Below are 13,386 nucleotides of genomic sequence, written 5' to 3' on the forward strand. Positions count from 1 at the left end.
TCTGTGGTTTAGACCACAGCGCCACCCGCGTCCCTGCCAGGCACATTACTTAAGGCAAAACTAGGGAAATAACAGCATTGCATAAGGCTGCTGGTTTTCAATTTTTCCCTCCCCATTTTTGTCACTCTTATTGATGTTTGTTTTGATATAAACTGCTCTGAGCTCACTTTTTACACAAAAAAAACCCTGTCTACAAGAATACTAAATATTCTAGTCTAGAAGATTAAACTGAGCTATGACCCAAGACCAATAAGCTCATAATTTGTCACCCCCAAGGTATAACTATCTATCTTTATTTCATAAAATTCAGGCAACATTTGATTGTAGAATAAAAAACCCTCAAAGCAGTTTATGAAAAGATAAAACAGGAAAATCAAGGAGCGGGGGGGAGAGAAATATGAGCAATAGGTTAAAACATATAGAAAGTTAAAATGCTATAGAGGGTTAAAATATGCCTCAATTTTCTAAGCATCTGGGTAGGCTTTTCTAAACAAGAAAGTTTTAGTAGGTGCTGAAAACAGTACAATGAAGGCGTCTACAAACGCAGAACTGGTCTTATGTGGCATCTGTAGTAGTGCCAATTCCCCTGACTGAAGCGCTTTTGTGGGCACATGCGGGGTAAGGCAAATCTCGTAGGTAAACTGGTCTTGTATGTGCAGTAAACTTGTAATTTGGGCAGTGCAGTGGGACTCAACAGCAGACAGTCCAGGAATCAGGCTTACTTACAACTCTCTGGGAGACAGGCTTCCAGGGTTGTTATTCTGTCTCAGGCAGAAGTTATAGCAGAGTTCTGTACACTACTGAGAGGAATGGACCCGTTTGCAAGGAGTCTGTAAGGACATCCCTTTAACTGTTAAGCCGAATAAAGGCTGTTTCACACAGCGAAGTAGAAAAAGATCAGATTGTTTTACATGAAAAGTGGCAAAGCATATGAGTACTGATACAAACAGGAGGATTAAAAATATTTGGGCAGCAAATAATTATTGACTCTCAAGTGTGATACCAAATTCAGTGCCAGCCAGCAATCAACTAGTGCAAGGGTACCCCCCCCCCCAGTTAAACACAACTGATCAACACATTTTTATTTTTAGAAATTTAGCGGAACATCTCCAGAAGAGGGCATCCTGCAGATCCCATTCTCACGAGGATGCAAACCCCTTCCCATACCCATATTTAGTTTATTTCTTTGAAAACACCCAACTATTGTTGTTTTCATGAAAATTTAATCAAATGAGAAATCAATTCAATAAATGGGTGACATCTCCTTTAAAAAAGAGATTAAAACTGAGGGTACATTCTATCATATGCGGTGGACCTGTAAAAGGGTAAAAGAGTACAGTATTGGGAAATAATTCATAATGAATTGGGGGGAAAAAGTTTAAAAGTACTTCCCCCCCAAAAAAACAAAACCCCAGTCCTTTTTGTTGGGAATAATTCAGACAGAAATTCCCAGGTGTCAAAAAAGGTTATTTATGTATGCCACTACTGCAGCCTGTGTTTCATTAGTCCAAAAATGGAAAACGAGCTTAGCCGCAACTAAAGAATGGCAACTTAAACTGATGGAATATGTGCAGCTTGCAGACCTAACATATAGAAGAAGAAAACAAGAAGAACATACGTTTAGAGAAGTTTGGGAAATGTTTGTTGACTATATGGGGGGAAATTGTGTATATTTGAAAACGTGGGCAGCATTAAGATAAATCAACAGTGTAAATAAGTTTTGATGGATGTATTAATGGAATACTCTATGGTTTAGTTTATATAAAATATGCAGGGTTTTATGTTCTGCAAAACGAAGCATGGAAAGAGAAGAAGCGAAGTCACTGATATTTTAAGGTTGTTGAAATGAATAGTCTAAAATGTAAAACAGAAAATTAATAAAAATTATGGAAAATCAAAATAAAAAAAAATTAAACCCTCATATAAATATAAAGAAGTTTTACTAAAGTGGGAGATGGCCAAGCCCCACACACGCTGCTTTCCAACGCGGCGCGCTGGCAGAGACCCGCTTTAACAGGCGACAAGCTCCTTGCTCCCGCGACCCCGCCCACTTCCTCAATTCTCCCGCGCGCTCCAGGCTGGGAAAAGCGGCGGGGCGGGGCGGGAGCTGGAAAGCGCGGCTCTCGGTAGGCCGGACGGACGCGGCCTACGCCCAATGCGCGCCACCGCTGCCGGCCCGAGGGGCGGGGAGAAGCTAGCGCTGCGCCCAATGAGGCAGCGGCCTGAGCGGGACTTCCTTCGGGGATCCCGCTGGCGAAAGCAGCCTAGGAGTGGTGGGTGACACGTATGTGCGGGGCTGGAAGGTGGCCAAGGCAAGGCAGGGGAAGGGAAGTTCTTGCCCCCATCAGCGGAGGAGCATCAGCCGCCGGAAGAAAGTAACTTTAGCTCCCCGAGGGAGGGCGAAGGGAAAGGGATCCCCGGGGAGATCTTGCAAAGGAAAACTTCGCTTGGGAGAAACGGATCTTGGAGGGAAAGACGGGCAGAAGCAAGGGAACGTTGGGGGATCAGATCCTGCCCGCCCCTTCGAACTGTTCCTGCAGTTAGAGAAAGAACGAACCGATCTGGGGGGAAGCAGATCCGGAGAGATCTTTGCAGAATAACCTTGGGGATCGCCCTCCTAGAGACTCAAAAGAACTTTGCTCGCAAGGGCAGAGGTGCCTGGAGATGCCCGGCTTCTTCTGAGCTGCCTCCGGACATCCGCGCTCCCAAGGCTTCCCCCTCCGCGTACGCGCAAAGGGAGCGTTGGCTCCGTGCAGAGGGCAGGGGGCCTAGGGAGTGGAGCCGCTCTTGACCCTAAAGGCTGCATGCTCCTCGGGGTCCCTTGAAATCTCAGCCCTTCAGCTCGGCCTGCCTGTTGCGTGACCCCAGGTGCCTGGCAAAACTTGGCTCAGGTAGGTTAAAGTTGGCGCCAGGGTCTATGGGTCCAGCTCTCCTCCGAGGCCCCTCCGCCGCCTGGGCCGTTGCCCCTGATGCTGCTTCGTGCTCCGGCTGCTGTCTGAGGATAGAGGAGCCTTGAGGTGGACGGGCCCCTGGATCCGCAGAGGAAGGGACTATGGGCAACGGGATGTGTTCCCGAAAGCAGAAGCGGATCCTGCAGTCCCTCTTGCTCCTCATCGTGGTCTTCGGCTTCATCTACGGGGCGATGCTCTACTACGAGCTCCAGAGCCAGCTGAGGAAGGCGGAGGCTGTGGCCCTCAAATACCAGCAGCACCAGGAGTCTCTATCAGCTCAGTTGCAAGGTAAAAGCTGTTTGGCTGCTCCCCCTCTGAAAGCTCTGCCTCCCCTTCCACTTTGGGGGCGGGGGGGGGGGGGACGCTCCCAAAAGCTATTTTTATTTTTGTGTCCCAGCAAAGTGAGCCGTCCTAGTTCTGCAGCCGGTTACGCTGGGCTGCAGCTCTGGCGTGCAGTTGTGTATGCGCATGCGCTGTTGAAATTCATGGGAGTTGTGCGCATGCAGCGCTCTGTGGAATTTCAGGCATGATGCAGCATCTGTACTGCCTTGTTGGGTTGAATCCTGGTCCATCCATTTCTTATCTGTCACCAGCAGGGAATGAAGGTGACGGAGATCCTCTTGTTTATGACCAGCACCTGCTACGCACAGGTGTACTGCTACGGAAGATGGAGGTTCCATTGAGTTATTTAAAGCCAAACACTGCCGTGTCTTGCAATTGAGCATTCCATAATTTAACTACAGTGGTACCTCGGGTTACATACGCTTCAGCTTACAGACTCCGCTAACCCAGAAATAGTACCTCGGGTTAAGAACTTTGCTTCAGGATGAGAACAGAAATTCGTGCAGCAGCAGCAGCAGCGGGAGGCCCCATTAGCTAAAGTGGTGCTTCAGGTTAAGAACAGTTTCAGGTTAAGAATGGACCTCTGGAACGAATTAAGTACGTAACCAGAGGTACCACTGTATGCATTTTGTGAAGACCTTCCCTTCATCGGCATTAACCTCCTGCTGGTCAATGAAGTGGGTGGTGCTGACATCTAGTAGTATGAGAAAAGGAGGAAAGAAAGAAAAAGTCCATCTATTCACTCTTTGTGCCATCCCTAAGTTTATGAACCTCTGCTGTGCTTCCCCTCCTTAGTTGTCTTTTCCCCAAATAAGCAACAACAAAAGGCTTGACCTGCAATCCTATAGCCTTAATTGGGACTAAGCCCTATCGAAACATGATGGGAGTCACCTCTGAGTAGCTGTTTATTATGCTCATGTCTCACTTTTCCTCCAAGGAGCTCAAGGGACCAGCTATGGATTCCCCACCCAGTGAGCTTCATGGCTGAGTTGCCCCAGTTTTAATCCAGCACTCTGACCACTGCACCACACAACATAAGATTGTGCTGTGAATTGGTTGTGGAACGTTTCTTGGATCGTTTTCGTCGATCCGTTATTTGTGCAGCTCCCTCTGTTTTCACATTACCAGAACTGTGTTCAAACGTGAAAAACCTTTCGATCGTGAACTTAGCTTGCACCCTGAGGAATCTGCTTTTTCATCTTCAGGGCTGCCAGTTCTGGGCAGACAGCCCGTACTTATGAAAAATATTTGGTTCAGCTGTGCAGGTATTAAGGACAAAAGTTTTCCTTCCCTTAAAGTACACATGGCACTGGGATGGGCAGAGTCCAGTGCCCTGATGGGGATAGAAAATGACCTGTACCCTGATCATTAGGTCAAACATTTGATAAGCGGAGGCAGGGTCACTAACCCCACTTCTGCGCATATCAACTGAGTAGGGGGTGGCATCTGTCGGTCTGGGTATCTATGCAGGGTTTGTGAGAGGCAGATGACCACACCCACTGCTGACTTGTGGCCCCCAGAGGATTGGCGAATGCCAAAAATTGTTAACAACCCCTTCTTTTCGCCGTTGGCTTTTCTTCACATTGAACTTTTTTGTGGAGCCACCTGTAAGATTCATTGCCTTTTTATATTATTATTTTTTCATTAGGAACTTACAGCTAATTTTTTTAAAAAAATAAACATTAAATTCACTCGTAGGCAGTTTACATGCTTAATGAGCAAAGTGCTCTTGGATAAGAACAGGTAACTGCTAGCCCGAGGGTTAGATGCTGAGAATTTATCTGGCACTCCTATCAAAAGTTTCGTCAGAAGCTAGTAAACGATTTGCCACTGTTCCATGTTATCAAGCTGTAATCAGAACAGGCAGGAAAACAGGAGATTACACTACTGTAAAGTGACAGAATCCTCAAATAAGATGCGTGGAACATGTCCATCCACATATTTCTATGCAATGTTAGTCTCAGCCCATGTGCTCTATAACTTGGGAATCTGTGTTTGCCAGATGTCTTCAAACGTTATCATAAAGCTTTATCAGTTGGGAAGGGGTCTATTTTGTGATGAAATAGACTTCTACCCTTCTCTACCTCTGAGCTGTTGTCTGGAGTTTAGAGCAGCTCTCAGGAAGAAGAAAGTTGTCCATCCCAGATCTTTGCTGTAATAAAAAGTTCCAGAAAGCGACAAATTGATGAGCTAAAATGTTTCTGTGCCAAGGTGATGTTTGACCATATAGGTTCTTACTTGAGGAAAATCGACAGCCGATACGCAAGCTAAAGTTCTGTCTGTATTGTTGCCTTGCAGATTACTTAAAGTAGACGCTCTTTCAATTATTATTGAAAAAGGCAATGAAAACAGCATTATTATTATTTTAAAAATCAGGTTTGCAGTTTGCTTGAGAAGCGCTCGTATCCGAGCTATGAGTCTGCTTCTTCATTTTTATTTCATAAAATTTATGCACTACTTTATTGTAAAAACAAACCTCAAAGTGGTTTACAAAAAGACAAAACGATAAAATTATTAATCAGAAAAATTAATAAAAGCAATTTAAGACTTTTGAAAAGTTAAAATAAAAACAGACGGAAAGCAGAATGAAATTCACACCAACTTTCTAAATGTCTGGGTAGGCTTGTCTAAACAAAAAATGTTTTTAGCAGGCGCCCAAAAGGGTACAGTGATGGCGCCTGCTTGATATCAAAAGCCTGAGACATGTCAGTGAACTGTCTTGGCAATAAATAACTTTGACATCTAGTGGTGCTTCATAAACACCCTTTCATCTTCCCCTGCTCTGTTTTTGCAATACCGGGCAGGCAACAAAACATGAGAATTTATCAAGTAGTTGGTAGACAAGCTTTCCTAGCTTGGTGGGCTGTGCATGGCTTGGTAAGCCACAAGTTGTACATCCTTGGTTTTTAAATTCCTTTTCTTGGGGGGCAATCGAATGCACTTCGCCTCCTACTGAATTCAATCAGACCTATAGGTAGACATGCGTAGGAGTATAGTATCACTTTGCTTTCTATGTGAATGACTTGGAATTATCCGCTCTGCGTCTTCAGAATGGATGGGGTTATAAATTTAAATTATTGAAATGGGATCAATGTGTTGTTGCTGTTTTTTAAACAACAACAACAACAACAACATTGCTGTGTCTTTTAGATGATTAGCTGTAAAAAGTAATGTTTGAAACAGGGATTGACCCAAAAGTTTCTAGACCATATTAGCATAAGCCTACCAGCTGGAAAATACCAGCCGACATAATTCATATGCTGTTGACGTGATGATGGAATGTAAGAATGCTCCCCTGTGGTGTATGTGTGAGAATTAACGTTCCATGAAGCAATACCAGGAAGAGAAATACAGCTCATAATAAAATGTCCTATTTAATATTGGAATATCCATTTGGTTACAACATAACACACGGAAACTTTCTCAATCACATCTTCTGAAAATGATTGTGCTGCAGATGAATATTGGAAACATATTTTTGAGTGCTAGTAATTCAGCTTAGGCTAATCAAGTCAGAGCATTAAATCGATGGACCAGTATAAGTAATAATTATAGTCATCTGTAGCATTTTATGTAGCACAGAGCCAAAAACTCATTTTGCGCATATATATATATATATATTATATATATATATAAATATAATCTCAGTCAACCAGCAATAGCCAGTGATAGCTGCCCCTGTTGCAGCCCTATCAAACTTTCAAGTTGTTTAAATGCTGCCTTTGTTTTCACTTGTAAAGTAGAGACAGTGTTTTATCTAAAGATAATAAGAAACAGATTATACCCTCTTGGGATTTTGAGAGTAATACACAAGAGGCATGCATTCTTCATAGTTATGAAGTCTTCTCATTAGGTCTTGACTACTTAATTGTAGAAATGACTACCTGCGAAAAAAACGTTTGGGTGGAAAAATATATTTCTGACCTCCGTATCAGTAGAAGTATCTGAAATATAGAGAATACATGTCGAGAATGTCCTGAAGGAACGTCTCCATCCTCATTGTTCTGCCCAGACACTGAGGTCCAGCACTGAGAACCTTCTGGCGGTTCCCTCACTGCGAGAAGCCAAGTTACAGGGAACCAGGCAGAGGGCCTTCTCGGTAGTAGCGCCTGCCCTGTGGTAGTTCTCTCCCACCAGATGTCAAGGCAATAAGCAACTATTTTACTTTTAGAAGACATCTGAAGGCAGCCATGTGTTAGGGAAGTTTTTAAGGTTTTGATGTTTTATTGTGTTTTTGATATTCTGTTGGGAGCCACCCAGAGTGGCTGGGGAAATGTTATATCACACTCACTACATGCAGGTGTGTGCTTGTGACGTCGCATGTCCACGTTGCGGCGGCAGTGGTGGCCACTCTTCCTCCTTCTGTCCGCAGCCAGCAAGGCACCCTTTTCCGTGGTGAGGGGCTCAGACTCAGAGACTTTGCCTCCATTTCTGAGCCCTGCCCCGCTTGCAAAGGGTGCCTGGCTGTGGAGGGTGGAGGTGAACCTCTCTCTCAAAGGCAGCACTATTGCCGCCTGCCGCCTGTGCTCATTTACTTTATGTGTGCCCAGCCCCCACAATTATATTATTGTGGGTGCCCAAGCACCCATGGCCCTTGGAGATAGCCCCTATGTGCTAAATACTGTCTTCTTTATGCTGGAACGTGAAGCATGTCCACCTTTTTCAGAAACTATTTCCAAGCTGCAATACTGTGTTGGTCATTTACCCTCGCTAGATTCAACTTGCTGCCATCTGCCTTATTGCAGCGCGGATTTGAAGGTAAACCATACATATTTATCACTCCTGTTATACAAAAATCTCCAAATGCGTCCGAACTTCAATGTCTAAAACTCCTGTTAGAGGACAAGGATCTAGATATCACACTAAGGGTGGCCAAATTCTGTGCGACTGCCTTAAAACTTAGGGAACAAGCTGTACTAAACGATTAAGGTTTTAAATGACAATTTTAGGTTTTATTTTAGTGATCAAGATTTAATAGATATTTTTAACTGCTGCTACATCTGTATTGTCTCTGTTATACCCAATTGCAATTCAATGTATTCTTGCTGTGTTTTATGATTTTCCTGATATTGTAAGTGAGCTGGAACTGGTCCGTGACTGTAATAATAAAATTCATGCAATACTGTGGACTAGAATGTTTGACCAATTACATTGTAACTGTTGCATAGATATAGTTACTCTCTTTTTGGACTCAGAATTGCATTCAGGCGACATTCAAAAGCAACTGTTTCTAAGTTGCTGGGGAGTCATCAAATTCTGAACATTTACTCTAATGGGGTTCTTAAAACCTGGATTGCATGGGTGACTAAGGCTGCTTCTCTGGGAATAAGTCCAGCTGAACTCTGTGAGACTTACTTTTGAGTAGACATGCCTAGCTTTGAACTGCCGGGAAGTTGAGGTGGTGTAGCCATTCAGTTTCAGAGATGCAGTCATTGGGACAAACCTGTGTACGCCAAACCTCTGTATACTGAAAAGGTACACAAAGCATTTTGGCCTAGTGCTGATTGTGTGGCAGATGGATCAAGTTGGCAGCTTGGTGCGTTTGACAAACATATTTGAAGAGCCGTTTCTGGAAATGAACATCATGTCCCTTTGTGAAGTTAAAATCCAACAACTCTGTGTCACCCTTCTTTCCTGCGTGCCCGCCCCCCGCCCCCCGGCCAGTTTGCTTTCGCCAAACTAGAAAATAACATGGCCTTGCTCCTGAAATGTACCAGTACAGGAAACTTTGGCACATTGTTGTCTTAATGTGGAGCAAATGCCGGGTGAGTATTTTTCTTATTAAAATAAGCAAATGCACAAAGGCCGTTGCACAGAAGCAGTCAGTCAGAAGAGGAACAGATCATGGATCACAGAGCAATTTATCCGAGAAGGCGTTCCCAAGATAATTTAATACACATTAATTAAACTCTCATCATGCTCTGTCAAGCCTTTTGTTCACTCGAAGAGATGGCTGAAACGCAGCAAAGGGGGACTTTTTCTGACACAGTTTGTGTAAAGTGTGGAGATACAATCCTCATCTGCATTTAACCATTTAAAAAAAATTATTACTCTTTTAATGAATGGTACGCACATGAGAATGCAGCACTGGAGATTAGTTGATGACCCTCAGCTGAACGTTGGGACAGATGCCGTTGAAAAGCACTCTCTGCGGGTCAGTGCGAAAGTTTTGCCTTTCGTGTTCGGTGCGTGATGGCTCACTCATCTGTGCATTGACGTGCACATTGTGGTGTAGTGGTTAGAGTCAGACCAGGGTAGTAATAATAGTAATAAATATTATTATTATTATTATTATTTATACCCCGCCTATCTGGCTGAATTTCCCCAGCCACTCTGGGCGGCTCCCAATCAAGTATTAAAAACAGTACAGCGTTAAACTTCCCTGAACAGGGCTGCCTTCAGATGTCTTTTAAAGATAGGATAGCTGCTTATTTCCTTCACATTTGAAGGGAGGGTGTTCTACAGAGTGGGCACCACTACCAAGAAGGCCCTCTGTCTGGTTCCCTGTAGCCTCACTTCTCGCAATAAGGGAACCGCCAGAAGGCCCTCGGTGCTGGATCTCAGTGTCCAGGCTGAACGACGGAGGTGGAGACGCTCCTTCAGGTATACATTCTAGACCCCCCCCCTTCCCCAGCCATGAAGCTCACCTGTGACCTTGGGCCAGCCACTGTCCCTCAGCCTAACTCTACCTCACAGGGTTGTTGTGGGTATAAAATGGGGGAAAGAAGAATGATATACATCACCTTAAGTTCCTTGCAGGAAATATGGGATAAAAAATGTAATATATAGAAATAATAAATTATCACTTGATGTTGCAACCACCATCAAGTGATTAACTGGTATGTGTGAACCAGTTCCCATTCTGTTCCATCCCAGCTGATCTGCATTAAGTGGTTCTTTGCTTTTTGCAAAGTGATACAGTGGTACCTTGGTTCTCAAACGTAATCCGTTCCAGAAGTCCGTTCTAAAACCAAGGTGCGCTTTCCCATAGAAATTAATGCAAAATGGATTAATCACTTTCAGACTTTTAAAAGCAACCTCTAAAACAGCAATTTAACATGAATTTTACTATCTAATGAGACCATTGATCCATAAAATGAAAGCAATAAATAATGTACTTCAGTCACACAGTCAATCAGTCAGTAGCTGAACTGGGTTCCACACAGTCACAAAAACAAATGCCACAAAAATAAAAACGCAAAATATATAGCAAAAACAGACAGATCTCAGTGTAACACCCAAAACGGAAGTGTGGCACTCAAATCAGAAGCATAACACTCAAAATGGAGCACGTTCGGCTTCTGAAAAAAGTTCGCAAACCGAAACATTTACTTCCAGATTTGCAGTGTTTGGGTTCCAAGTTGTTTGAGTACAAAGGTGTTTGAGAACCAAGGCACCACTGTATTTCCATGCAGAAGTCTATATAGCCTTTAGGTGCTTCTCCTTTTCCGTGCCACTGATCTGTAATCCGTGTCCCTCAAGATCTCATCGGCAAGCAAGGGATAATGAAGACCACGGTTGAGAATGGTAACAGGAATGCTGTAAGCACAAATGTCTGTTCTGGCTGACTGAACAAATACCATGGGGTTATTCTTCTGCTCTACCTGTGTCAAAGCTCCATGGGAGACGGATATCAACCACTGAAAAAACTCCGTTGTAGTGAGTTAGGCTCTCCCCCCCCCCCCCAGCGCTAATTTAGGACTAAGTTCATGAGCCATGGCAACATTTGCATTGGTACCATTCTGATCAGAGGACTGGGCTCCTTAGCGGCAGAGGGCAAAAAACCTCAAATACAGTGGTGCCTCGCAAGACGAAATTAATTCGTTCCGCGAGTTTTGTCGTCTTGCGATTTTTTCGTCTTGCGAAGCATGGTGTCGGGAAAGTTTTGGAAAAGCTTCAAAAATCACCAAAGTCTTTAAAAACCTCAAAAAAGGCTACCACACCGCGTGTTATGAGTTGCTCCTCGAAGTCAAGTCGCAACTGTATTAACGGTGTTAAGAAAAAGGAAACAAACTTGCAAGACGTTTCCGTCTTGCGAAGCAAGCCCATAGGGAAAATCGTCTTGCGAAGCAGCTCAAAAAACAAAAAACCCTTTCGTCTAGCGAGTTTTCCGTCTTGCGAGGCATTCGTCTTGCGAGGTACCACTGTAGATGCAAAAAGGAGAGAGGCTGTTTGTTTATTTTTTTTAAAAGAGAATGTAATCAAAGGTTCTGGACCCATGTAATCCAAATGCCCCTTTGGGTAAAAGCTGAATTGCACAAGCTGCTTAAGTTATACAAAAGTAAGGTTTCGTATTTTACTGTTTGAGTAATTTGTTCTGTTGTCCCTCACCTGGTTTCCGAGATTTCATCTGGCATTGCCTGTTTGCTTCCCAGTACCTTCTCACACATAAGGTGTAGGCAAATCTGTCTGTTTCAGTTTCTCTCAACACCCCCCCCCCCCCGGTCTTAAGTTCAGGACAGTTCCACATTAGTTTTTTTAAAGCCATGAAAATTCACCAACCTTTTAGTGTGAATGTATTCAAACCCTATACAAGTTTGTACAGTGGTACCTCGGTTTACGAACAGTCCTGTTTACGAACTATTTGGTTTACGAACTCTGCAAAACTCGAAGTAGTGTTCTGGTTTGTGAACTTTACCTTGGTCTAAGAATGGAAGCCGAACGGTGGAAGGGCACCGGCGGTGGGAGGCCTCATTAGGGAAAGTGCGCCTTGGTTTAAGAACGGATTTGGTTTAAGAACGCACTTCAGGAATGGATTAAGTTCATAAACTGAGGTACCACTGTATGCAGTTTTGGCCTTTGCAAAGCAGCTTCTCCTAATATAAAGCATTTTTATATTTTATATGCATATATATATATATGCACTTTACCACAATATGTGCATTCTTACAAAAATGACTTGGCTGGAAAACTGCATTGCAAAATTGGGAGAAATGTGAATTTCAAAGGGTGGCTGTTCTTGCTCACATTTTGTTCTGGAAAGTCCAAATTTGCATTTTAAATACAAACTGAATATAATTTCTCTCCCTCCCCCACCCCTGCCCTTATTAAATGAGAAAAAAACTTTATATATACACACACACACACACACACACACACACACACGGATTTGTTGCATGGGGGGGGGTAGGAATGGCATTTTATATATGTCTACTCCTAAGTAAATCTCATTGGTAGTGATGGACCTTTCTCCCAGTTAAATGGGTATAAGATTGCAGCCTGAAATGGTATAATACTGTGTGCGGTTTATGTAGTCTTCAGTGGGATGAAGACAATGCCATCTAAGCATGTTTTGCTGCCTGCACGATTCGGGCAAAAATCTATAAATAGTTACCTATACTTTCTCCATTTACCAGCGTGGCTTTAACCAGTTGCTCTTTTGTGAAATGGATACTGATGTAATTTTGGAAGAGCAGGAATGTTAGCTCAGCCTGCCCAAGTGCTTAAAATAGGAATTACTCCGCGGTCTTCGGTAAGAATTAAAAACCCTGCATGCCCAAACGAGCTTCAGGAAATGTGATAGCATGGGAGGTCTAGACAGTTACCACATCGTTGTCCAAATAAAAGCGAGTGAACGGGTCACGGGGCAGGAGCAAGAGAGCATCTGAAAAGAAGAACGAACGAAAAGACAAACCTCTGTATCAAAAAGTGTCGTGTCATTTCACCCCCGGCCTGAAATAATCTTGCAATTTCCCTTTGGTCTTTGTTCTTAGATCTGGGCTTTCAATCCTGCCTACCAGTTTCCTGTTTTTGAAGGGCCAAAGCTTTGGCTTTTAGATTGTAAGCCTATGGGAGGTTTCCCCAGCCTGGTGCAATCCAGGTACGCTGAGCTGCATTGTCCCAAATGCTATTTAACATCTGTAAAAAGCAATTGGGAGCAGTGATCAGGAGGTTTGGGGCTCTCACTGCCTCCAGTGCTCACTAAAGGCAATATGACGAACAATCTGACTCTCTTTAGTTTTGCCGTGGCCTGGTGATTATATCAAGCTGGTGGCATCACAGAGGTGGCCGTTTTTGCTGATGCCACCATATGCTTTCCCTGCCGAAATCTGGCAGCCATTCTGACAACTCTCGTAGCCTCACCTGTTTAGAC

At 43.7% G+C, this 13,386-nt stretch overlaps 1 protein-coding gene across 2 annotated transcripts in view; it reads left to right on the plus strand.

The window, feature by feature from the left end:
- Window positions 1-2,122: 2,122 nt before the first annotated feature.
- Window positions 2,123-13,386, plus strand: part of GOLIM4 (golgi integral membrane protein 4) — a 54,882-nt gene continuing 43,618 nt past the window's right edge. Inside the window, exon 1 of one of the 2 annotated variants that reach the window (XM_028731482.2) lies at window positions 2,123-3,239. In XM_028731482.2, the coding sequence (XP_028587315.2) occupies window positions 3,053-3,239 (187 nt within the window). In that variant the 5' untranslated portion in view covers window positions 2,123-3,052. The remainder of the gene's footprint in view (window positions 3,240-13,386) is intronic. The other variant, XM_077929792.1, reaches the window with a different exon arrangement.

Source organism: Podarcis muralis, chromosome 6, assembly GCF_964188315.1.
Source record: "Podarcis muralis chromosome 6, rPodMur119.hap1.1, whole genome shotgun sequence".
Taxonomy (NCBI): Eukaryota; Metazoa; Chordata; class Lepidosauria; order Squamata; family Lacertidae; genus Podarcis; species Podarcis muralis.